The sequence below is a fragment of the Anomaloglossus baeobatrachus genome, chromosome 10, assembly GCF_048569485.1.
Source record: "Anomaloglossus baeobatrachus isolate aAnoBae1 chromosome 10, aAnoBae1.hap1, whole genome shotgun sequence".
Classification (NCBI taxonomy): Eukaryota; Metazoa; Chordata; class Amphibia; order Anura; family Aromobatidae; genus Anomaloglossus; species Anomaloglossus baeobatrachus.
In genome coordinates this window covers 61,191,880-61,219,167 of record NC_134362.1, presented here as the reverse complement: position 1 = coordinate 61,219,167, position 27,288 = coordinate 61,191,880, and the positions used below count along the sequence as shown (strand labels likewise).

The window sequence follows — 27,288 nt, the reverse complement described above, 5'->3', positions numbered from 1 at the left end:
TATTGACAAAGTTGCGGTTGACAACCCCTAATGCGCATGCGTACAGTAATACCCGGCGTTTCACCCTGATATGATGAAGAAACAAGGATCTACCGGCTCCGGTGGGGGTGGAGCTACGGACCGGCTCACCAAGCCCAGCTGTCTGATCGTGTGCAGCGCCGTTACCGGAGGTGAGACGCTGGTCCTGGTCATGTGATCATCACCAGACCATCGCTGTCTAGTGCGTGGGTCATGTGACCTGCCTCCTGTGCTGTTGTATTGGACCAGAGCTTACACGTGACTGGGTCAGCATGCTGGTATTTGTAGTTCACAGTGGCCATGGGCAGGAGACTGCCTAATAGATCAGGCACAAAAAGTTGTTGCCGTATTTAAAGGGGCAGTCCAGCCAGAAAATGATAAAAAGAATAAAATTATTGCTTAACTGGTTTTAAAGGGATTTTTCAGGACTGTTGTAAATAGTCAGAGTACAGCCGTGTTCACATGGGACGTGTTTGATGCATTTTTTAGCCCCAGGTGCAGTCGGCCGCAGCACATACACTGACCGATCCCCGGAGCCGCGTCCATCCACAGTCTGGAATGAAAATCCGCAGCATGTTACATTAGCAGCAGAGTGGATATCAGCCGCTGTCTCCTGCGCAGGAATCGCCCCGGGGCGCACATTTCTCTTGTCGCAGTTTGTCAGTTTCTGTTGCTGATAAATTGCATTTTTTGGTGACGCCTGTAGTGTTCATATGGAATAAAATGTGACCTGGAGGCATCAAAGTCTGGAAGGAAACCCAGCGAGGTGCCAAGAATCCTGCGGCAGAGATGAGTATTTTATTTTTTTTTAAAGATGGATAACAACAACACGATCTGCCTGGGTTGGGCGCATCGGCTGCTGACGACTTTCCTGGGAATACTTTTCTCTCCAAGCAAAGGCGCAATAAGTCAACTTTCCCTTCTGATTGTGGGAACATAAGAAAAGAAGAGTAACTTACCCCTTGGACCACAAAGCTGCTATGCTGGAGGACATGAAAGGTTAAAGGGAATCTGTCACCAGGTTTTTGCCCTCTAATCTGAGATCAGCATACCGTAGGGGCAGAGATCCTAATTCCAGCGATGTGTCACTTAGTGGGCTGCTTACTGTAGTTTTGATAAACAGTTCAATCAGCAGGAGATTATCATTACAGGACTATTTTGCAAGCTGCAGGTAGTCCGGGATATTCATGAGCTCTGTATAACTGCTAGATCTGCAGCAGAGAAAACATTGATTTTATCAAAATGACAGCAAACAGCTCAGTAAGTGACACATTGCTGGAATCAGGGACTCTGTCTCTATATTATGCTGCTCTCAGAGGGGGGAGCAAAAACCTGGTGACAGATTCCCTTTAATACAGGTGTTCTGCACCAGTGGAGGGGGGCCATTGAAGACAGCCATAGTGATTTGGGCAAAGAGGAGCTCAGTGCAGGTGTCTACCCCATGTTACAGGGAACCTGGCACTCAATCCATTTTGCCCAAACTGTGGGCATAAGACATACATTTTTGCCTTGCACAGTTTTCTTCTTTAACGTTTTAAGATCTTCTCGATGTTTCTTTGGTTACTAAAATACAATTATAAACATTTCAGAAGGTGTGAAACTTTTAATGACAAATACATGAAGTTTATATAAATACTTAATATTTACAATTTTAACCCTTATGTTTCAAGACTTCTGCCCTTCGCCCTGGCAGCTGGATAACAGCTTTTGGACCAAACCCTGACAGATGACCCATTCTTGGCTAATCAATGCTTGGAGTCTAGCACAATTTCTCTTCTTTTTTTGTCCACTGGAGATTGAGATCTGCATAGTTTCCGGGCTGTGGACCCAAACTCCCAATGTTTTGCTCTCCAAGCCACTTCCATATCCCTTTTGCCTTGTGACATGGTCTCCATCATACTGGAGGAAGCCTTGTCCATCACCAAATTGCTCCTTGGTCACTGGGAGTTGTTCTTGGATGATGTTTAGATCCTGTGAGATAAGACTGAACGTGTGCACTGTAATATCATTTTGACACTGCTGTGCATTAGGTTCTTTTTATGGGGCCCTTTGCAAAAGATGGAGTATTTTTTATTAATATTTATTTTTATTATTTTATTATATTTATTATTATTAATATTAAGCGTATTTGATGTAGATTTTGGAGCAGAATTCATTCCATAATCCACATCATAAAAAAATCGTCATACTCTTAAAGGGAAGGTGTCGTGGCCAAAAAAAAATTTCAATAACTGAAAAAATGTAAAGTATTAATGTTTTGTTTAAATATTATTATTTGTTTTTAATTGAGCATAATATAAAAAAATTAAAAAGTTTGATATTTTCCACTGTTAAATACTAGGGGGAGCAGCTTCTGAAGTCCTACAGAAATCCCACTGTAGAAAAAGCCTGGATTACAGCTGCAGGAAAGTGGGCAGAATTTGCTCTCCTGTGTGTGATGTCACATCCCCCTCCCAATCTGGATGTTTCCAACACATAAGAGAGAATGAAGTGTAGGGACACAGTGCAGAGCCATTTTGTTGGTGACCACAAATGTCTAAAGTGTCACCAAGGACAGCTGCATAGTGCTCCCCACATAACGCTCTGCACTCCCCGGTCCAGCAATGCTCTGCTGCATGCACGCACACCTGCAATGTTCTGCCACATGCATGCCCGCAATGCTCTGCCACACGGACACATGCAGTGTGTGTGTGTGTGTACACTGTGTATATACTGTGTGTGTGACCGAGCACCCAGCATGAGGGCAGTGGAGCCAGCATGTGTATATACTATATACCATGTACTGTGTGTATATACTATATACTGTGTGTATATACTATATACCGTATGAACACTGTGTATATTCTGTGTGTGTGACCGAGCAGCATGAGGGGAGGTGGAGCCAGCGTGTGTATATACTATATACCATGTACTGTGTGTATATACTATATACTGTGTGTATATACAATATACCGTATGAACACTGTGTATATTCTGTGTGTGTAACACACACAGGGTGACATGCCGTGGAGGTATTATTGGAGACGGTAGCATCGGCGGCGGGGGGGAGGGGCGCCGGTACACTACTCCAACGGGCCCAACGGGTGACAGGGGGAAAAGGTCAGCACACAGCATGACCGCTGTGAGCTCCACAATGATGGCGCTGATCTCCTCCCTCTGCTGTGATGTGGACAGCCCAGGGGGCGCGTCCAGGTCACAGCAGGGAGCTCTCCTGTAATAAGCCTAGGGGTCGGATTCCGACTATCAGAGTCTATGCACAGAGGCTGCCATAAAGGAGTGAGTCACTGTCGTTACACACACACAACAAATCCATGGCAGCCCCCAGTGCCTCCAGTAAAATTAGAATTAAATAAAAACTAAATAAGCGATGATTTTAATTTTGTATTAAAAATACTTGATTTCATAATCACTATTTTTAATCCAAAAATAAAAAACCACGATACCTTCCCTTTAATTGTATAGGAAAGAGCACTTTATTGTGAATTGTGGCTTTCTTTAGCGGAAGATAGTAACATTGTCTCTCTATTTCAGGGGTCTCGGCACAATCGTTCCTGCAGACCTTCACCCTTGCAAGTTCAGCCTTCAATCTACAAGTGGCCTCCCCTGGGGTGTGTATTGTAATTGTGCGGCTGGAGCAAACTTCCTCTGAATATTGCAATATTACTCCCTGAAATTGTCTAAGCAGTTTCCATTTCCTCTGAATTAATGTTGTCGTCCTTTCCCACATGAGCAGAGGAGGCAATGAATGACCACACTAGATACGGCATTTGCAGACCCCCAATCTCCATTGTGTAGCGGCTGGAACATATTTGTGTCGCTGCTTATCTTATTGTGCAGCTAAAGCAATTACCAATTATCATCTGAAGGATCGGTGAATAGTAAGAGTATGGGCACACGATGTCTTTGTCAGTCTTCAGGCGCCAAGTGGTTAAAAGAAGTGACCTGTCCATTCTTCAAGCATTTCCCACTCTAAAAGGGTACTTCTCACATAGTGAGATCACTGCTGAGTCACGGTTTTGTGACGCAGCAGTGACCTCATTAGCGATCTCGCTGTGTGTGACACTGAGCAGCGATCTGGCCCCTGCTGTGAGATCGCTGCTCGTTACACACAGCGCTGGTTCATTTTTTGGATGTTGCTCTCCGCTGTGAAGCACACATCGCTGTGTTTGACAGCGAGAGAGCAACGATCTGAATGTGCAGGGAGCCAGCGTCTGGCAGCCTGCAGTAAGCTGTAACCAAGGTAAATATCGGGTAACCAAGCGAAGCCCTTTTGCTTGGTTACCCTATATTTACCTTGGTTACTAGCGTCCGCCGCTCTCAGGCTGCCAGTGCCGGCTCCCTGCTCCCTGCACACGTAGCCGGAGTACACATTGGGTAAATAAGCAAAGTGGTTTGCTCATTAACCCGATGTGTACTCTGGATAGGAGTGCAGGAAGCCACCGCTAAGCGGTGTGCGCTGGTAACCAAGGTAAATATCGGGTAACCAAGCGCTTGGTTACCCGATATTTATCTTAGTTACCAAGCACAGCATCGCTTCCACGCGTCGCTGGGGGCTGGTCACTGGTCGCTGGTGAGACCTGCCTAATTGACAGCTCACCAGCGACCATGTAGCGACGCACCAGCGATCCTGACCAGGTCAGATCGCTGGTGGGATCGCTGGTGCGTCGCTAAAGTGTGATGGTACCCTCAAGACGATGTGTACTTAACAATCCAAGTCAATGGGAAAAATAAAAGAAAAACACCAATAGGAAAAAATAACAAAAAAAATGTTAAGGAAACAAACAGTAAAAAACAGAAAAAAATAAAAAAATAACACTGGCATTTTGTGAAGTGGAATTCAGCTGGAAAAACTCGGTGCATTCTCCCGTCTAGAAAAGACGCTGTGTGCACATATCCTCACAGTGCACCTGCTTCTATTGGAGTTCCTCTTTAATACCTGTGTTATTATATCTCATATAAGATGTACTGGAATATATTCATAGTATCATAGTTTTTAAGGTTGAAGGGAGACTCTAAGGCGGGCTTTGCACACTACGACATCGCAGGCCGATGCTGCGATGCCGAGTGCGATAGTGCCCGCCCCCGTCGCAGCAGCGATATGTGGTGATAGCTGGCGTAGCGAAAGTTATCGCTACGCCAGCTTCACACACACACTCACCTGCCGTGCGACGTCCCTGTGGCCGGCGACCCGCCTCCTTGTTAAGGGGGCGGGTCGTGCGGCGTCACTGCGACGTCACACGGCAGGCGGCCAATCAGAGCGGAGGGGCGGAGATGAGCAGGATGTAAACATCCTGCTCACCTCCTTCCTTCCGCATATCCTACGGAAGCCGCAGTGAGACCGGTAGGAGACGTTCCTCGCTCCTGCGACTTCACACACAGCGATGTGTGCTGCCGCAGGAGCGAGGAACAACATCGGACCATTGTGTCAGCGTAATTATGGATTACGCCGACGCTGTACCGATGATACGATTACGACGCTTTTGCGCTCGTTAATCGTATCATCCAGCCTTTACACACTGCGATGTCGCATGCGATGCCGGAAGTGCGTCATTTTCAATTTGACCCCACCGACATCGCACCTGCGATGTCGCAGTGTGCAAAGTGCCCCTAAGTCCATCTAGTTCAACCCGTAGCCTAACATGTTGATCCAGAGGAAGGCAAAAAAACCCCAATGTGGCAAACAAGTTCCAATGGGGAAAAAATTTCCTTCCTGACTCCACATCCGGCAATCAGACTAGTTCCCTGGATCAATACCCTGTCATAAAATCTAATATACATAACTGGTAATATTAAATTTTTCAAGAAAGGCATCCAGGCTCTGCTTAAATGTTAGTAGTGAATCACTCATTACAACATCATGCGGCAGAGAGTTCCATAGTCTCACTGCTCGTACAGTAAAGAATCCTCGTCTGTGATTATGATTAAACCTTCTTTCCTCAAGACGTAGCGGATGCCCCCGTGTTCCAGTCGCAGGCCTAGGTGTAAAAAGATCTTTGGAAAGGTCTCTGTACAGTCCCCTCATATATTTATACATTGTGATTAGATCCCCCCTAAGCCTTCGTTTTTTCCAGACTAAATAACCCCAAGTTTAATAACCTGTCTTGGTATTGCAGCCCACCCATTCCTCTAATAATCTTGGTGGCTCTTCTCTGCACCCTCTCCAGTTCAGCTATGTCCTTCTTATATATCGGTGACCAGAATTGTACACAGTATTCTAAGTGCGGTCGCACTAGTGACTTGTACAGAGGTAGAAGTATATTTTTTTCATGAACACTTATACCTCTTTTAATACATCCCATTATTTTATTAGCCCTGGCAGCAGTTGCCTGACACTGTCCACTAAAGTGAAGTTTACCATCCACCCATACACCCAAGTCTTTTTCTGTGTCTGTTTTACCCAGTGTTCTACAATTAAGTACATAATCATAAATGTTATTTCCTCTACCCAAGTGCATGACCTTACATTTATCTACATTAAACTTCAATTGCCACTTCTCAGCCCAATCCTCCAATTTACATAAACCTCCCTGTAATATAAAATTATCCTCCTCTGTATTGATTACCCTGCAGAGTTTAGTATCATCTGCAAATATTGAAATTCTACTCCGCATGCCCCCAACAAGGTCATTTATAAATATGTTGAAAAGAAGCGGGCCCAATACTGACCCCTGTGGTACCCCACTATGAACTGAGACCCAGTCCGAGTACGCACCATTAATAACCACCCTTTGTTTCCTATCACTGAGCCAGTTTTTAACCCAGTTACACATATTTTCCCCTATCCCCATTATTCTCATTTTATGTACCAACCTTTGTGTGGCACCGTATCAAAAGCTTTTGAAAAGTCCATATACACAACATCCACTGCATTTCCCTGGTCCAAGCTTGAACTTACCTCTTCATAGAAGCTGATCAAATTAGTTTGACAGGATCGATCCCTCATAAACCCATGTTGATACTCTGTCATAAGGTTATTTTTCTTGAGATACTCCAGTATAGCATCTCTCAAGAAACCCTCAAGGATTTTACCAACCGTAGAGGTTAAACTTACCGGCCTATAATTTCCCGGCTCAGTTTTTGTCCCCTTTTTGAATATTGGCACCACATTTGCTATGCGCCAGTCCTGCGGTACCGACCCTGTTATTAAGGAATCTGAGAAGATTAAAAATAATGGTCTATCTATCACAGAACTCAATTCCTGTAGTACTCTGGGGTGTATGCCATCCGGGCCCGGAGATTTGTCAACCTTAGTGATTTCGAGGCGGCGGCGTACTTCCTGCTGGGTTAAGCAGGTAATATTCAAGGGTGAATTTATGGTATTACTGGTCATGTCATCTGCCATGGCATTTTCTTGTATAAAAACCATAGAAAAAAAGTCATTCAGCAGGTTGGCTTTACCCTCATCCCCTTCCACCATTTCACCAAGACTATTTTTAAGGGGGCCAACACTATCGCTTTTCAGTTTTTTACTGTTTATGTAGTTAAATAATATTTTAGGATTATTTTTACTTTCTCTCGCAATGAGTCTCTCTGTCTCAAACTTAGCTAACTTAATTTGCTTTTTACATATTTTATTTAATTTTCTATAATTATATAATGCCTCATCACTACCTACCCTCTTTAAGTCTTTTAAGGCTTTCTGTTTTTCTTTTATTGCTTCCCTTACAGCCCTATTTAGCCATAGGGGTTTCCTCCTATTTCTAGCATGTTTGTTCCCATAGGGTATATTTTCTGCACAAGCCCTATTCAGGATGCCCATAAAAGTCTCCCATTTGCTTTGTGTACTTTTATTACTTAGTACATCATCCCAGTTTATTGCACTAAGATCATCTCTCAACCGTTTAAAATTTGCTTTCCTGAAGTTTAGTGTCCTTGTAGCCCCTCTACTAGACATCTTACTAAAGAATACATGAAAACTTATTATTTTGTGATCACTATTCCCCAAGTAACCCCCAACTTGTATATTTGATATGCGGTCTGGCCTATTGGTTAGTACAAGGTCTAGTAGTGCTCCCCCTCTTGTGGGGTCCTGTACCATTTGTGAAAGGTAATTATTTTTCATTGTTATCAAAAATCTATTTCCTTTGCTGGAACTGCAAGTTTCTGTTCCCCAATGTATATCAGGATAGTTAAAGTCCCCCATAATAATTACCTCTCCGAGACTCGCTGCTTTATTATTATTATTATTATTATTATTATTAGTAATGATGAGTGAGCACTACCATGGTCGGGTGCAAGGTACTCAAAATGAGTAGTTAAACACTCGGACAGGCGCAACTCGTGTACAGAGTATAATGCAAGTCAATGGAGAAGATCTTCCGGAAACATGCTCAAGTTCCCTATTGACTTCCATTATACTCAGGTATTCGAGTCGCGCCCATCTAAGCATCCAACTGCTCGTTACGAGTACTGAGCACCCGAGCATGGTAGTGCCCGCTCATCACTAGTTACGAGTACTGAGCACCTGAGCATGGTAGTGCCCGCTCATCAGTAGTTACGAGTACAGAGCACCCGAGCATGGTAGTGCCCGCTCATCACTAGTTACGAGTACTGAGCACCCGAGCATGGTAGTGCTCGCTCATCACTAGTTACGAGTACTGAGCACCCGAGCATGGTAGTGCCCGCTCATCACTAGTTACGAGTACTGAGCACCCGAGCATGGTAGTGCTACTCATCACTAGTTACGAGTACTGAGCACCCGAGCATGGTAGTGCCCGCTCATCACTAGTTACGAGTACTGAGCACCCGAGCATGGTAGTGCTCACTCATCACTAGTTACGAGTACTGAGCACCCGAGCATGGTAGTGCCCACTCATCACTAGTTACGAGTACTGAGCACCCGAGCATGGTAGTGCCTGCTCATCACTAGTTACGAGTACTGAGCACCCGAGCATGGTAGTGCTCGCTTATCACTAGTTACTAGTACTGAGCACCTGAGCATGGTAGTGCCCGCTCATCACTAATTATTAACCTTGTCCATCATTAATTATTTGCTCTCTTTTTTATTCTTCGTCAGGGAAAGGCTCTAGACTTTGTGGGCATCAGTGAAATAGACACAAGATGGTTCCAAGATTTCCAACTTAAACCGTATGCCAATCCAGCCAGGCTGGAGTCAATAGATGGTAAGATAAAGTGACAGAGCCATGTGTAATATTACCGCTGCCACTTGTAGTGCCGACCCTACGCTTGTTCCCAGGGTTTGTAGCTCACTGACCAGCTATTCTGTATAGATTGTAAGTGATAATGTATAATGTGGGGGTATCTCACTATCGTTGTAGGGAGGTGAAACATTGGTGGCTCTCCTGCACAGCTGGAGGGGTATATAAGGACCGATAGTATGCCTGAAGCCTAATAGTGGGCATATGTATGGGGGAATCGGGATGGATAGCTATCTGCTAACCCCACGGCATTGGATAACTTGTCACAATGCTATTTACTGTGCTCGGCTTAAAATAGTACACCCCTTTTGAAAAGTAAGATTTTAATCAATATCTGATTAAATATCTGATCATGAACACATGAACAATTTCCAAAATTTTGACAAGACTGAGTGTCATAGAACGTTTTGTTAACCCATAGCATAAAAGTAAGGTTAATGATTAGTGATGAGCGAGCACTACCATGCGCGGTACTCATATGGAGCAGTTGGACACTCGGATGAGCTCTACTTGAGTGTAATGGAAGTTAATGGGGGACTCAAGCGTTTTTTCCGAAGATTTCCTGGAAAAATGCTCGAGTTCCCCATTAACTTCCATTATACTTTGTACATAAGTTGCGCCCATCCAACTGCTTGTTTCGAGACCCGAGCACCCAACCATGGTAATGCTCGCTCATCACTATTAATGATCTAACCTTCATTACAAAATCTTCAGTTTTACTCAAATTAGTTAATGCAGAAAATGAGTACACCCCACATCAAAAACTGCTACATATAGTATTTTGTATGATCTACATGGTTTTTAAGGACATCACCAAGTCTGTTTTCGACATAGTGGCAACGTATTTTATCATCTCTCTCTTTTCCATTCTTCAAGAACGAGCTCTTTTAGAGCCTGGGTGCTGGATGGAGGGTGATGACTTGTCTCTTCAGAATCCCCCATAGGTGTTCAGTTGGGGTCAGATCTGGAGATTCTTGGCCACTAAATCACTTTCTTCCTGTTTTTCTTCCAAAATACAACATGTGGGTTTTGGATCACTATAATGTTGGAAAAGTGCACGTCTACCAAGAGCACTGAGTATAGAGCAGTGCAACTGTGAATTCATGATACCGTCAATGAAATGTAGCTCCCGATACCAGCAGCTGTTTTGCAGCCCCACATAAGGACACTGCCACCACCATGTTTCCTTGTAGGCACCATACATTTTTCTTTGTACAGTCATGGCCAAAAGTTTTGAGAATGCTACAAATATTAATTTTTACAAAGTCTACTGCTTAAGTTTTTCTAATGGCAATTTGCATATACTCCAGAATGTCATAAAGAGTGATCAGCTTAACAGCAATTACTTGCAAAGTCAACATTGGCTGAGAAAATGAACTTTAACCCCCAAAACACATTTCAACATCATTGCATTCCTGCCTTAAAAAGGAGCAGCTAACATTGTTTTAGTGATTGTTCCATTAACACAGGTGTGGGTGTTGATGAGGACAGGGCTGGCGATCAATCAGTCATGATTAAGTAAGAATGACACCACTGGACACTTTAAAAGAAGGCTGGTGCTTGGTATCATTGTTTCTCTTCAGTTAACCATGGTTATCTCTAAAGAAACACGTGCAGCCATCATTGCTCTGCACAAACATGGCCTAACAGGGAAGAGTATAGCAGCTTCAAAGATTGCACCTCAGTCAACAATCTATCCCATCATCAAGCACTTCAAGGAGAGAGCTTCCATTCTTGCCAAAAAGGCTCCAGGGCGCCCAAGAAGGACCAGCAAACGCCAGGACCGTATCTTAAAACTGTTTCAGCTGCGGGATGGGACTACCAGCAGTGGCGAGCTAGCTCAGCAATGGCAGCAGGCTGGTGTGAGTGCTTCTGCACGCACTGTGAGGCAGAGACTGCTTGAGCAAGGCCTGGTTTCAAGGAGGGCAGCAAAGAAGCCACTTCTCTCTAGAAAAAACATCCGGGACCGACTGATATTCTGCAATAGCTACAGGGAGTGGACTGCTGAGGACTGGGGTAAGGTCATTTTCTCAGATGAATCCCCTTTTCGATTGTTTGGGACATCTGGAAAACAGCTTATTAAGAGAAGAAGAGGTGAGCGCTAGCACCAGTCTTGTCTCATCCCAACTGTTAAGCATCCTGAAACGATTCATGTGTGGGGTTGCTTCTCAGCCAAGGGAATCAGCTCACTCACAGTCTTGCCTAAAAACACAGCCATGAATAAAGAATGGTACCAGAATGTCCTCCAAGAGCAACTGATCTTAATCCCATTGAGAACTTGTGGGCAATCATCAAGAGACGGGTGGACAAACAAAAAACAACAAATTCTGGCAAAATGCAAGCATTGCTTATGCAAGAATGGACAGCTATCAGTCAGGATTTGATCCAGAAGTTGATTGAGAGCATGCCAGGGAGAATTGCTGAGGTCCTGAAGAAGGGTCAACGCTGCAAATATTGACTTGCTGCATTAACTCATTCTAACTGTCAATATAACCTTTTGGTACTCATAATATGATTGCAATTATATTTCTTTATGTGATGTAAACATCAGACAAACACAATTAAAAACCAGAGGGCAACAGATCATGTGAAAATATAATTTTGGTGTCATTCTCAAAACTTTTGGCCATGACTGTACTATTCACTTTTGTGATGCCATACAGTTTTGAAGCCATCAGTTCCAAAAAGTTTTATTTTGGTCTCATTACTATGACTACTATTCCTGGTAGTTTTCATATTTTTCACCATTGTCCCTTGCAATTTGTAGGAGGTCTTTTTTTTTGCATGGGCTTTTGGAGAGGCTTCTTTTGTGGAGGACACCCATGCATACCATTCCTCTGCGGTGTACTCCGTATTGTGTTACAAGAAACACTCACTTTGGCATTCTACTTCTTTAGCTATTTGCAGTGAACTTGCATGTTAATTTTCTTCAACCTTTCCAATCAGAAGATCGTCCTGTTTAGATTTTAACTTCCATAGTCTGCCTGGACGTCTCTTTGAGATGGTTGCATTTCCATCTTTGTTACGTTTCTGTATCCCTTTTGCTATTGTATTCTGACGTATAAGTAAAGCTTTGCTGATTTTCTTGTAGCCTTCACCTTTCTTGTATAATTAAATTATTTTCTTTCTCAGGTCTTGTGACATTTCTCTTTCATGTGGTGCCATTGCTGACAGCATGAAATGGGAAGGTGTTTTCTTTGTTAAAGCACCAGTTCATTATTTATTTAGTTTTTATTTCAGCACTGGAATAGTGCTTTAAATCTAAGTACTCTATCATATACTCACCTGCCACGACTTCATCTTTTTCCAGTACCGCTCCTCTCAGTCTCCTTTGATTTGTGACCTTTTTGCAGCTCCTTTGTTTCATGGAGAATATAAATCTATGAGAGCCTCATTCTGGCTCTCATAGACTTGCATTGAGTTCATGTGCCATAGAATCTGACTTCTGGACAGTCAAAAGTTGCAAGCACAAGATGGCACTGTGGGACCGGAGTGAAAAAGGTGTAAAAGGCTGAAAACGCCAGAGTGTGAGTATATGACAGGGGACTTTAAAGCACCACATGAGCTCTGGAATTAAAAAACAACCACTGGAGTGGTGCTCTAAGTAACACCCCTTTATAGTCAGCTGTCCGCTGGACACCTATTTAATGAATAATTAGACTTTCCGGTGGTTGAATTTTTTTTCATTAGAATTTTATAGTCTAAACTTTAGACTGTCATTGGGGTGTACTCATTTCTGCAACATAGCCTTGAAATAATTTGTTAGGAAAATCACCTTTTTGGGTGCAAATTAATAAATCTTTTTTGCAATCAATGGCTCAAAATTTTGGGAGCATTTTGTATTATGGTTTCCAATAGGAAATGTTGATTCTTAAAGGAAACTAAGAGTTTTCTGAGAATTCTGTTGGGGTGTACTCATTTCTGCTGAGCACTGTGTGTTTTGTTGTCACACCCTATGCCTTTCATTGGAGATCTACATCTGTAATAATTCCTATTATACGCAAGACTCCAAACACAGATCATGGTATGACCATACATATGTCTCCTAAGGTTTCTTATTAAAAAACCAAAAAACAACATATATCGTGTAGTATGTTTGGTTTTTTTTTATTTTATTTTTTTATTTTATTTATTTTTTATTTTAATTATATACCTTTCCATATATTAAAAACAAACCTAGTGCTCGAAAAATATTTTCAAAATAATGCATATGGCGATGTATGATATGAAAGCGCTTTTTTTCTCTTCTTTTTTTCCTTTCTAGGTTCTCGTTATCATGCGCTTTTAATCCCGCATTGCCCGGGGGCTATGACTGACTTGGCCAATAGCGGTTACTTGGCCAGAATCTTGCAACATTTCAAAACAGAAAAAAGTAAGATGTAAACAGTAGAGCATTGTATGGATTATTGCTGGATTTTAGTGTTTATTGATACACGGAGTGAAAACCGGTGCAGAAAAATTGCTTCCGTAGGGAACGTGCATGACATGTTTTTCAGAAAAAGTGCTCCAGAATGCTAAAAAGAATGAACACATGCACTGTAATGTCAAAATGATTTGATGCTCAGTCTTTTTGAACATCTTTTAATTGCTTCAGGCTTCAAAAGCAAAGCAGTTAAACAAAGTGGCCTGACTATTCTTCAGGAACCTTCTGCTTGGAAGCTACATGTTGGTTTATACCAGGGGTGGGGAACCTCCGGCCCGCGGGCCTTATGTGGCCCGCGACGACCTTTTCTGCGGCCCCCGGGCTGATTCCCGGGAACTGTAGTGCTGGGGCGGCAACCGCATCTTACTTGCTGTTGGCCCTTTAAAACCCCACACAGCGCGTTCAATGCTGAACGCTGCATTTCCTATACCTGAAAGACTACGTCCCCACGCTGGCACTGCCTACGTGAGGACATACTTTGTAGGTGGGGTCGGCGTGAGAAGCGCTAAAATCAAAAGGAAAGGATTGACTGCCAATCATCCCCCAGGTCTTACTGTGCCGGGCAGCACCCTGTGCCCAGCGGTTGCGGCGGCTCCCTGTGCCCAGCGGTTGCGGCGGCTCCCTGTGCCCGGCGGTTGCGGCGGCTCCCTGTGCCCGGCGGTTGCGGCAGCGGCTCCCTGTGCCCGGCGGTTGTGGCGGCGGCTCCGTGCCCGGCGGCTCCCTGTGCCCGGCGGTGGCTGCTCCTCTCTGTGCCCGGCAGCTCCCTGTGCCCAGCGGCGAAGGCGGCTGCTCCTCTCTGTGCCCGGCGGCGGCTGCTCCTCTCTGTGCCCGGCGGCAGAGCTCTCCGTGCCCGCAGCCACCTCCAGCGCTCAGTGATCCCAGCCTCCCCCAGTTCTCTAACTACCTCCAAGCTCATCCGGGTCTGCCTGTGCCCCCAGCACTCTGTACCTCCAGTGCTCTGTGCCCCTCTTTCTCCCCAGTGATCTGTGCCCCCACAGTCTCCCCAGTGATCTGTGTCCCCCAGTCTCCCCAGTGATCTGTGCCCCCCCCCAGTGTTCTGTGCCCCCCAGTCTACCCAGTGATCTGTTCCCCCAGTCTCCCCAGTGATCTGTGCCCCCCCAGTGCTCTGTGTCCCCCAGTCTCCCCAGTGATCTGTGCCCCTAGTCTCCCCAGTGATCTGTGCCCCCCCCAGTGTTCTGTGCCCCCCCCAGTCTCCCCAGTGATTTGTGCCCCCCCAGTGTTCTGTGCCTTCCCCCAGTCTCCCCAGTGATCTGTGCCCCCTCCCAGTGTTCTGTGCCTTCCCCCAGTCTCCCCAGTGATCTGTGCTCCCCAGTGATCTGTGCCCCCCCAGTGATCTGTGCCCCCCAGTCTCCCCAGGGATCTTCCCCCCCCCCCCAGTGTTCTGTGCCTCCCCCCCAGTCCCCCCAGTGACCTGTGCCCCCCAGTCTCCCCAGTGATCTGTGCCCCCCCCAGTGTTCTGTGCCCCCCCAGTCTCCCCGGTGATCTATGCCCCCCTAATGATCTGTGCCCCCCTGGTCTCCCCAGTGATCTGTGCCCCCCTAGTCTCCCCAGTGATCTTTGCACCCCCCCAGTCTCCCCAGTGATATCTGTGCCCGGTGCCTCTCCCAGTTCTGTCTGTGCCTTCAGCCTCTCCCATCCTTCTCTGTGCCATCTGTGCCCCCAGTTTCCCCCTGATTTGTCTGTGCCTCCAGCCTCTCCCATCGTTCTCTGTGCCCCCAGGGCTGTCTGTGTCCCTCCGGCATCCCCCAGGGCTGTTTGCCCCCGGCTATTTATATAACACCAGCAATGTTTGTGCCCCCCAGCTATGTCTGTGTAACCCAGTGATGTGTATATACCCCCAGTGACGTCTATGACCTGCTGCTTCCCTAGTGATGTATATTCCGCCCAGCCCTCCCCAGCAATGTTTATGCCCCCCCAGCTATGTTTGTGCTCCCCATCAATGATGTATGTACCCCCCCAGTGATGTCTATGCCCCCAGCCTCCCCAGTGATCTATATTCCTCCCAACCCTCCACTGTGATGTATATACAGCAGTCCCAGCCAACTCAAACCTGGAAAAGCAGTTGTGAAAAGCAAAAAGATCAATATCGCCTAATATTACAGCTGCACCAAAGAGTACAAGCTCCAGCCCCACAGTGAGTTAATTGTTTGACCAAATATATTAGGGTAATTTTCAAGTTGATAATTTTGTGCGGCCCCCGAAGGTTGGTAGAAATTTCCAAATGGCCCCCGGCAGAAAAAAAGGTTCCCCACCCCTGGTTTATACATAAGGTAAAACAAAATGCTGGCGAGGCCAAAACAAAAAGTGACTTCAAAAGTTGCACCAGGAAAAATTCTGCAGGCGTTTTCTTGAAGAGTCTTCTGCTTCAAAAAATGTGCCCGATACGTAGACGACGTGTGCATTTACCCCTATTGAGATAACTGTGCCTGCTCATCTATAAGCATGTGCGCGACATGTTTTTTGGAACCCACCTGAAAAAGTGCTCCGGAATGCTAAAAAGAATGAACATATGCACTGTAATGTCACAATGATTTGATGCTCATATGTCCAGTCTTTTTGAACATCTTGTAATTGCTTCAAAAAGCACAAAGCAGTTAAATGAAGTGACCTGACTATTGTTCAGGGACCTTCTGCTTGGAAGCTACATGTTGGTTTATACATAAGATAAAACAAAATGCTGGCAAGGCTGCTCCAAAAAGCATCTTCAAAAGATGCTACAGGAAAAATTTTGCAGGCATTTTCTAGAACAGTCTTCTGCTTGGAAAATTTGCCCGATACATAGACGACGTGTGCATTTACCCCTATTGAGATAACTGTGCCTGCTCAGCTGCAAACAGATGTAAAGGTATAGGATTTTTTGGAAACACCTTTGTACCTGTATTTTCCATATAATGCCCTATACACATTATTCTAAAGTCTGCTGAACTTTTAGATATCAGTCTAATAGGTATAGGGGCCACCCAATTCTTCACCGATAGACTATGTCAGGGATGAGCAGGATCTGACATACTGGATTTCAGCAGCTGATCCTTGTGTTTTTTCTTGTGATAAGCTGCCACCAGAAAAGACTGACAGGAGGACTTGGTCTAGGACAACATTTCTGTTTGCTAGTACACAGAAGGATGTGTGTTGAAGTCCTTAAAACATTTATTTTTCCCCCTTTTATTTTTGAGTCACATCTCTAAAGGTAATCTGCCAGCACATTTTGTTATGTAATCGGAGAGCAACCTGATGTAGGGGCAGAGAACCTGATTCCAGTTATGTGTCACGTACTGGATTGTGTGTTGCTGTTTCAATAAATTTAGTGTTTTATCAGCAGGAGATTATCACTACAGGACTAGGTGTCTCCTGCCTCCTGGTTCAACCAGACCACACCAATAATCAGCAACATTTTCTCAATGTACAGTGTAAAGAGAAAGTTGCCAATCAGTGGTGTGTGGGCAGAGTTATACACAGCGCTGCTAGATCTGCAGCAGAGAAAACTGTGACTTTATCACATTTGCTGCACATAGTAAATTAAGTGATACATCGCTGGAATCAGGATCTCAGCCCCTACATCGTGCTGCTATATGATTACATAGCAAAAACCTGCAGACAAATTCCTTTTAAAGACATTCTGTTTCTAATATAGTACTGGTAATGTTTATGTAATATAATGGACCTGATGGTAGAGAAATGAACATTCAATTCACAGGCACCAGCTCTGGTGGACATTCCTGCAGTCAGCAGCCAATTGCACGCTCCTCAAAACTTGCGACATCTGTAGCATTGTACGGTGTAATAAAACTGCACATTTTAGAGTGGCCATTTATTGTGGCCAGCCTAAGGCACACCTGTGGAATAATCATCCTGTCTAGTCAGCATGTATATAATTTAAGATCATATAAACTTTTAAAGGGGTTGCCACCTTAGGACAACTCCTGCCAACAGACCCCTCTTTTATCATCGGACTAGAGACCTGCTAGGTATGAGCATCTCCTGCTCTGGAGGATCCAGCAAGATTACTACTGTGTAATACCACATTTCTCCTCCAGGGTCTGGGATGCTCTCAGCTTCCTCCTGAATTGTATCTGCTGGACTTGAAGCAATTAGCTGTGTTCATGATTGATTTTTTTTCTGCTACTTCTGGAGCCTAACAATATGGTTGAGCGATTCGTTGCTGCATGCCGCACCCCGCTGAGGGACGAATGAGTGGAAGTGCTTACCTCACTGTTACCGTAAATTTCTGCTCACCCCCCCCCCCACTGTTCATTTGCCTTCAGCTGCACTGATACCGTGTTTCCCTGAAAATAAGACACTGTCTTATATAATTTTTTTGCCCTGAAAAATGCGCTAGGACTTATTTTTTGTGGTAGGGCTTAGGGGAAACACAGGTTGGGGGTAAGTTTACCACCCAAAAAAGGCAGACTACACCCCCCCACCACCCCGGAAAATTGCACATACCAGACCTTGGACATCTGCATCGCTTCCCGGTCCTCCTGCGATCTACAGCGGGCACAGGAGTTCCTCTTGTGTTCCCGAGCGGTCCCCCGCTGTTTACGGCCACATCCCTCCATGCGCGCACACATACACACACACACACACACACACACTTGTAGTAACATCACATGCACACATCTAGTGATACCGCATCTGGCCGCAGGGAGACCTGGGATGCTGAGGAATGCGAGGACCTATGGTGGGACGTATTGAGGACCTGCGGTGGAACGCATCAAGGATCTGCTTCTTGATGCATTCCACCGCAGGTCCTCACATTCCACAGCTTCCCAGATCTTGCTGCCAGTCGGATCCAGTCTGGTGTTATTGGATTTTGTTTGTGATGTTATGGCGATCGGGTGTGTGTGTTTGAAGGCGAAGGGATCCTGGACCTGGTGTGTGTGTGAGCAGAGCAGCAATGGACCTGACAGTGACTCAGACCACTATGGGAGATCCCAACAATTGTCTGCATTGGCCAACTGTGGGTGTTCCGGGTCTGGTGATTGTGGGGGCTTTCTTCTTTCTTTGGGGGCTGTCTAATTTCTATAATGAAGTGTCCTGCAGTATTCTTTAACTGTTTAGCTGCATGGACACTTCATTATTGAACCGCAGTTAGGGCTTATATTTGGGGTAGGGCTTATATTGAAGACCTACTCCGAAAATGCCAACAATTCCTACTAGGGCTTATATTCAGGGTAGGGCTTATTTTTGGGAAAGCACAGTATCAGAACATACTCATTTGGAGTACAGATGATGGCAGTGATAGGTCAGCAGCACCTGTCTCCTCCTCTGTTCTGCTTATCCCCAGAGTTAGTGAGACACAGGTGCTGACTCTTCACTGCCATCATCTGTACTCCAAATGAGTATTTTGTGATATCAATGTAGCTGAAGACTAGAGAAATGGCAGGAATCTGGAAACCACTTTCATGCAAATTTAAAAATAATAAAGTGGTTTGGCAGAGACACACACACACACACACACATATAATGTTGTATTCATGTTTAAGATTTAAGGGGATGTAATGCCTCAAGCATTCCTACTAGACACACAATAATTGTTCTTTTTTATGTGATAAATGTGAATTCCTTGTTATAGGCTCCCTTACTAACATAAATACTGTCCCTATAGAACCCATTTGTGCCATTGGGCACGGGGTGACGGCACTGTGCTGTGTAACCAATGAGGATAAGACCTGGGCTTTTCAGGACTACAGTCTCACCGGGGTGAGTATACCGTTCTCCCATTGACACCTATGTAAGTTGCCTGGAGACAATTGTGGGATCTGTAATGATGTCCTTGTTAGTTCGTTGCCCAATTCATCCATAATCTGACATTATCAAATTATTTTTGTGTTTCATACGTTGACGTTTGAGTTTATTCACATTTGGTTATTGTCATTTATCCATGTTGTACCAATGAGTCTCTGCTTTCGGGCTCTCCTATACATTATATGAAAGGAAACCCCTGATTGCTAACAATCCATGCCAAATGAAGAGTATTAGACACATAGCAATCATTGAATATATTTGCTTTATTAAAAAAAAAAACAAAAAACCTAAAACCGTATTTTTAATGAAATCTCAAATAAAATAAACATTAAAATGAATGTAATTTTTTTCACTTGCAGATTGATTTACACCAAATATCACAAATTGCCGGCCTCTCTGTAAATAAACAATATAGAGTATGAAATGCAGCACTGTGTGTTTTATTTATCACCAGGGTCTAGATAATGTAATATTTGCACAACTGAAAATGTAAAGGGTATTTAGAGGAAACCGGTCATCAGGATTTTATACCCCATGTATGTAAAGGCGCTTTCATGCTGAGTAAATCCTTATCTTTCTTGTGGAAATTTGTTTTGCTGTTTTAGAGAAATCTATAGTTGAAATAATATGCTAATGACTCATTAAGTGCAGTGAGTGGGGTCTGCACTAACAGCTCTCATACACTGAGTCATTAAGTGCAGTGGGCGGGGCCTGCACTAACAGCTCTCATATACTAATGAGTCATTAAGTGCAGTGGGCGGGGCCTGCACTAACAGCTCTCATACACTAATGAGTCATTAAGTGCAGTGGGCGGGGCCTGCACTTACAGCTCTCATATACTAATGAGTCATTAAGTGCAGTGGGCGGGGCCAGCACTAACAGCTCTCATACACTAATGAGTCATTAAGTGCAGTGGGCGGGGCCTGCACTTACAGCTCTCATATACTAATGAGTCATTAAGTGCAGTGGGCGGGGCCAGCACTAACAGCTCTCATACACTAATGAGTCATTAAGTGCAGTGGGTGGGGCCTGCACTTACAGCTCTCATATACTAATGAGTCATTAAGTGCAGTGGACAGGGCCTGCACTTACAGCTCTCATATACTAATGAGTCATTAAGTGCAGTGGACAGGGCCTGCACTTACAGCTCTCATATGCTAATGAGTCATTAAGTGCAGTGGGCGGGGCTTGCACTTACAGCTCTCCTGTTTCTCACTATTCTCCTCCTCCTTTCTACTCCTATATTTCTCTAAACCAGCAAAATGTATTTCTACAAGAAAGGTGAGGATTTACTTAGCATTAAAGTGTCTTTACATGCATGCTATTAGTTTGGAGTATACAATCCTGATGACAGGTTGTCTACCTTTAGAGACGTTAGTATAGATTGTGGCCAATATTGAGGCCCAGATCTCGCCGTGTTCTGAGTAGAAGCCATGTATTGAGATATCTGTATTTTAGTCACTGGCCTTAAGGGTGCTTTACACGCTGCGACATCGCTAGCGATCTCGTTAGCAATGTGACACGCCAGATCGCACATATGATTTGCCGAGATCGCACATGTGACCGGTGCTATAAAAAAATGACCTATGTGCGATCTCGGCAAATCTTATCTGCGATCTGGTGTGTCACATCGCTAACGAGAACGCTAGCGATGTCGCCGCGTGTAAAGCAGCCTTTAGTGTTGTCATTTTAGTGTAAAGCAGTGCCAGACTAAGTTTCCTTCTCCGTTCTCAGCCCTCTGTGTATGAGCTGGTCCGTCATCCAGACTTCGCCAGTTTGCCCCTTATCCTAGAAGACTTTGCTAAAGACTCTGGGGCAACATTTAGTGGTAAGTATTGGGAAGGGTTTTTTTCAACTTTGGCCACTTTCAATAAAGACAATACAGATTAGGATAAAGTGATGAAAATGAACTATTTAAACCAAAACTATTTTAGATAACAAAATGTATAGCTTTTATAGTACATAGTTCTACCCGATCAGGGGGAACCTGAGGATTATGATGAAAAGAAACTTCTGTCATAGAAATGTATTATCCTTTATCCCTTTTCCCCACAGTATTAACAGAAATGCATTGCTTCCCTCCCTTTCTTCTATGGAGTTCACAACAGTACCCTGTGCTTCTTTTTTTCCCATAGTAGTCATAGCAGTTACTTCTCCTGCCCACTGTAATCACAGTAATATATTGACCCTACCTGTTCCCCTCAGTAGTCACAACAGTACTTTTCCTGCTCACAGTAGTTCCTTTCTTGCATGGTATTCACAGCAGTACCTTCCCTTTTCCCCATAGTAGTCACAGTAGTACCTTGTCCCTACCTGTTCCCCACAATAGTCACAGCAATTCCTGCCCTTCCCTGTTTTCTACAGTAGTCACAGCAATACCTCTCCTGCCGATAGTAGTCACAGCAGTACCATGATCCCCACAGTAGTCACAACAGTACCATGCCCCTTCACAATCCCCACAGTAGTCACAGCAGTACCATGCTCCTTCCTAATCCCCACAGTAGTCACAGCATTACCATGCCCCTTCCTGATCCCCACAGTAATCACAGCAGTACCATGCCCCTCTTTGATCTCCACAGTAGTCACAGCAGCACCATGCCCGTATCTGTTCTCCACAGTAGTCACAGCAGTACCATGCCCCTCTCTGATCCCCACAGTAGTCACAGCAGCACCATGCCCCTCTCTGATCCCCACAGTAGTCACAGCAGCACCATGCCCCTCTCTGATCCCCACAGTAGTCACAGCAGTACCATGCCCCTCTCTGATCCCCACAGTAGTCACAGCAGCACCATGCCCCTCTCTGATCCCCACAGTAGTCACAGCAGCACCATGCCCCTCTCTGATCCCCACAGTAGTCACAGCAGCACCATGCCCCTCTCTGATCCCCACAGTAGTCACAGCAGCACCATGCCCCTCTTTGATCCTCATAGTAGTCACAGCAGTACCATGCCCCTCTCTGATCCCCACAGTAGTCACAGCAGTACTATGCCCCTCTCTGATCCCCACAGTAGTCACAGCAGCACCATGCCCCTCTCTGATCCCCACAGTAGTCACAGCAGTACCATGCCCCTCTCTGATCCCCACAGTAGTCACAGCAGTACTATGCCCCTCTCTGATCCCCACAGTAGTCACAGCAGCACCATGCCCCTCTCTGATCCCCACAGTAGTCACAGCAGCACCATGCCCCTCTCTGATCCCCACAGTAGTCACAGCAGTACTATGCCCCTCTTTGATCCTCATAGTAGTCACAGCAGCACCATGCCCCTCTTTGATCCCCACAGTAGTCACAGCAGCACCATGCCCCTCTCTGATCCTCACAGTAGTCACAGCAGCACCATGCCCCTCTCTGATCCCCACAGTAGTCACAGCAGTACTTTGCCTTTCCCTATATTGGACAAACAGAAGTCACATAATTGCCTTCTTGTCACCTCTATATTAGTGACCTCATGGCAGCTTTTCCCCCTGTTTTGGATAATCTTGGTTGCTAGAGTCTTATAATGATGCTATAATAGTAAAAAGCTATTATTTACTATTTCTTGCACCTAGGGCGGCATGAAATCTAGATATGGTACAGCCCTATCCTGAAAAATGCTGCTGCGTTTCAGATAAAGCGTAGCTGAGAAAATGAGAAGGCCGAGGGGGTTGGGGAGAAGCCAGGGGGACCCTCCCTGAAGACTTTCTCCCCTCCTCTACCTATGTCTGGCTTGTTTCTCAAGCTGTGTTGTTAGGCTGCAGTTTATCAGAGTAAAACCTCGCTTTGTGTAGTAGAGGAGCCGGTCCGGGCTGATCACTGTAATGAGGATAGGTGGCTATAAGGACGAGGTAATAACGTCAAATAGTGAATTAATATGTTTGAATTACAGAATATTAATAACATTGAATGTCTTTCATTGTCTTGTCTGTAGCCAGTGAGCCGGATGCCGTTCACATCGTCTTGGACAGACATCTGATCACAGGACAAAATGAGAACTCCACAATGGCGGCTGTCCAGAATCTAATCCTGCTCGGTAATGGAAGGTTAGTGCCGACCCTGGACCGCTCATCCAGAGCCCGATCATGGTGTCCTCTATCTTGGGTAGGATTACACCAAAGTATCCCGAAGCCTCCAGCACAGTCCAGCTGCTCTACAGTCTTGGCTAATATTCTCCATATTCACAGCATTGACTCTTATTTGTCCTGATATCCAGCTGCCAGGGCGAAGAGCAGAAATCTTGTAAAATAAGGGTCAATGCTGTAAATATCGAGTCTCTGCATAAACGTGGCCTCATCCAACTACAGACATAATGTCGTTTTACATGGGCTGATGAACTGGCTGTAAAAAGAGCACTGATTGATGGTATAGGACGTCGGTCGGAGCTGATTTAGTTAATTTTGTGATAATCTTTAGGATTTTGTATAAGCGATCGTTCATACAAAACCCTTTACATTGCGGTCAGTAGCCAATCCCATTTACATGGGTGGATGTGATGCAACCAACAATGAAGTTAAGGTTAGTGTAACAGACACAACCGCGATAATTAATTGTATTATCCTTGATCTTTAATTTGCTAACCATTATTTGGGCATTCATCACCCCCCATGTAAAAGGAATTTTAGCCTATTTTATAGCAGTCTATAGTCTGCAGCCCACAAAACAAGTGAAGCATGCTGTATATCATGACCAGGAGACTAGTTATAGGGCAACGAGCGGCTGATGACCTCTGAATAAATATAACTTTAAAGGGAACCTGTCACCAGGCTTTTTCCCTTATGCGCTGTGGCCACCACCAGTGAGATCTTATATACAGAACTCCAGAATACTGTATATAAGTGCTCAGGCCGCTCTGTATAGCGGAAAAAACTGCTTTATAATACCTAGTGGGCGATCCGGTCCAATGGGTGTCAATGCTCTTTGGCCAGCTCCTCTTCCATTTTGCGAGAATGCCATCCTCCTTCTTCTGAGGCCCCTGTGGATGATGCGTCCTATCTCATCCACACAGGCCGGCATTGCGGTCCTGCGCATGCGCAATTTGATCTGCCCGCTGAGGCCAGATCAAAGTATTGTAGTGCGCATGCACTGGTGGTCTTTGACCTTTCCTCAGCAGAGCAGATCAAAGTGCGCATGCGCAGGACCGCAATGCCGGCCTGTGTGGATGACGTAGGACGCATCATCCATGGGGGCCTCAGAAGAAGGAGGACTGCATTTGAGCAAGATGGAAGAGTAGTTGGACCGAGAGCAGCAACACCCATTGGACCTCCCCCTAGGTGAGTAGTATAAAGGTATTTTTAATGTTATACAGAGTGGCCTGGGGTCTTATACACAGTACTCTGGAATGCAGTATATAAGAGCTCACTGCTGGTGGCAGCAGCTCATAAGGAAAAACCTGGTGACAGGTTCCCTTTAAGACTTTTTGGTGATTATATTAGGAATTAGTTAGAAATGCACGTCGTTAGGGTTGAGTTTAACTCCAAACTAAAGCTTAACCTAACTTTGGAGTATAAATCTGTTAGAAATTCTACCACGTTTACATTGAACATACAGTGAGACCTGCCATCAGTATATTATAGAGAAGCCGTAAATGGGAGGATGTTAATATGTGTGAGAAAAGATTCAGTTTAACTTATTGATTGAAATTCCTGCTCATTCTATATTTCAGAAGTCCAGTGGGCGGTCCTAAGCAGTGATCGACAGCCAATGATCATCCAGCTGCCAATCATGGCGGTGAACCACACCCACTGGACTCCTACGCATAGAATGAGCAGGGTTTTCAATCAGTAAGTTACAAGTCAATTCTATATATCAATCCACTCAGCTCCTCTAGCTCTAAAATATGGAGGTATTTAAAGGAATCTGCCACCAGATTTGGGGCCTATAAGCTGCAGCCACCACCAGTGAGCTCTTATATACAATGTTCTAGAATACTGTATATAAGAGCCCAGGCCTCTCTGTATAACATAAAAAACACCTTTATAATACTCACCTGGGAGTGCGGTCCGGTCCAATGGGTGTCGCTGCTCTCCGGTCTGGTGCCAGCTCTCTGCGGCGATTGCCTTCCTCTTTCTACCCAGCTCAGTGTGAATGACGTGTCTGTCCTATGTCATCCACCCAGGCTGGCATTGCACTCCTGCGCAGGGGCACCTTGATCTGCCCAGACAAGGGCAGATGAAAGTATTGTAGTGCACATGCGCGGGCAGTCTTTAACCTTTCCTCGTGCCTGCGCATTACAGTATTTGATGTGAAAAGAGGAAAAGGGGTAATCCAGCTCACTGTACTGCCTTGCTGGTGTGTTCCAGATCCTGCGCACGGATTTGACTTGGCAGTCAATCAATAGTAGAACATGATTAAGACCTGAGGCCTCGAAACGCGTTGTTCTGTTGCCATCCGACTGATATGCTGTACCTGCTGGAATTTTAATATGCATTTCCCATTCCTGGCACTGGATCCCTCTTCTTTTTTTACAGTATTTGATCTGCCCTCAGCAGGGCAGATCAAAGTGCGCCTGCGCAGGATCGCAATGCCGGCCTGTATGAATAACTTTGGACACATCATCCACACTTGGCTGGATAGAAGGAGGATGGCGATCGCCGCAGAGTGGAGTGCAGCGACACCCATTGGACCGGACTGCCCCCTTAGGTGAGTATTATAAAGGTCGATTTTACATTATACAGAGCGGCCTGGGCTCTTATATACAGTATTCTGGAATGTTATATATAAGAGCTCACTGGTGGTGGCCGCCGCTTATAGAGGCCAAATCTGGTGACCGCTTCCCTTTAAACAGAATTTTCACAATGGCAGGTTTCCTTTCACTCTGTTTATGGAGGGAATGTAAAGAATAAGGAAAAAAATGTAAAGCGCTACAGTTGATGCTGGCCAGTACTGATTTCATTAGAGTTGGGCTAAAAAGATTTGTGCTGCCCTGGTTCCGTTCAGACCAGGATAGTCTTCTCTTAGGGAGACATCCTCAGCTCGGCTTCCTTGGCGACTCTGGTGTTCACAAGGCCTTGAGATTGATGGGCCAAGCAAACAACAAAGGCGTCCAAGGCATGGATGCTGGCCTCAGAAGGGAAGACCACCCTGGACCGGTGGTGAGCCAAAACGTTTTCAGCTCTAGATGTAATGGATTTTATTTCTTCTGTGTAGGAAGTAAAGCCGCTGAGTGACCGAAGTGAATCAACTACCGTCATGTGCTTGTCTGTATATAGAAGGCTGGAGACAGGTGCCATGTACATTACCGTGAAGCAGGAGCACCCGAGACTCTACACCCGAATTGCCACGTTCCTCTGAACGGAGGAAGAGGATAGACCAAGGGTCCAGGTGGCTTAGGATGACCCTCGCCAAAATGTCATGGAGGTGCTGAGATTCTGTTTTCTGCTCTTACTTTAGGAAGAACCATTGCTCATGTGTGTAATTTATTATATTCCGTACATCTCAAATTTATAGTCGGAAAAATGCTTCTGTGCCGTCCGATACGCTTCATCCCATTAACGAACGACACGTGGGACTGTTCGTGTCACTGTGATTGTCTGCAGATCATTGCCTGTGGTTGTGTCATTGTAAAATGTACATCCATTCATTGGCCTTTTTTCAATAAAATATTCTGTTCCTGCAGTCTCGCTTTTTCCTTCACACATCCTATTGCGGAGAAGACGGCCTTATCGGTCACAGGTCCATTAGTATATTCCTCCGTCGCACCCCAGAAAAAGATTTCCTGACAAGCAAAACCACCACAGCTAAAACAGTGCCACCAAGGACCATGCCGATAACCATGGCTGCATAGTTTGTGGAGGCTGCGGGGAAGAAAAGAAAATATATGTATTATTTATAGCCCGATGGTACAAAGTCATTATTTCTTTCATGACTATTTTAAAGGGGTTGTACAAAATAAAGCGATTTGGCTGCTTTCTTCTAGAAATTAGCCAAGGAGAGGACGAGGTTAAAAGGCG

At 45.1% G+C, this 27,288-nt stretch overlaps 2 protein-coding genes across 2 annotated transcripts in view; one reads left to right on the top strand and one right to left on the bottom strand.

Annotated features, from left to right (window-relative positions):
- The first annotated feature begins 6 nt into the window (after window positions 1–6).
- GATD1 (glutamine amidotransferase class 1 domain containing 1) lies at window positions 7–26,953 on the top strand. Its single transcript, XM_075326896.1, has 8 exons — window positions 7–170; window positions 3,550–3,626; window positions 9,035–9,140; window positions 13,441–13,548; window positions 19,226–19,320; window positions 21,100–21,193; window positions 23,271–23,382; window positions 26,486–26,953. Exons 1-8 carry the CDS (start codon window positions 71–73, stop codon window positions 26,490–26,492), a joined length of 699 nt encoding a protein of 232 aa, XP_075183011.1. The 5' UTR covers window positions 7–70; the 3' UTR covers window positions 26,493–26,953.
- Window positions 25,380–27,288, bottom strand: part of LOC142255337 (uncharacterized) — a 35,774-nt gene continuing 33,865 nt past the window's right edge. The window contains exon 5 of the mRNA XM_075326895.1: window positions 25,380–27,132. Coding sequence (XP_075183010.1) covers window positions 27,005–27,132 — 128 coding nt within the window. The 3' untranslated portion in view covers window positions 25,380–27,004. The remainder of the gene's footprint in view (window positions 27,133–27,288) is intronic.

Excerpts from the sequence above, each read along its gene's own strand:
- GATD1 (XM_075326896.1), top strand. The coding sequence starts at position 71 with ATGATGAAGAAACAAGGATCTACCGGCTCCGGTGGGGGTGGAGCTACG. Across the intron at positions 3,627-9,034 it reads TACAAGTGGCCTCCCCTGGG|GGAAAGGCTCTAGACTTTGT; the intron begins GTGTGTATTGTA and ends ATTCTTCGTCAG. Across the intron at positions 13,549-19,225 it reads ACATTTCAAAACAGAAAAAA|AACCCATTTGTGCCATTGGG; the intron begins GTAAGATGTAAA and ends CTGTCCCTATAG.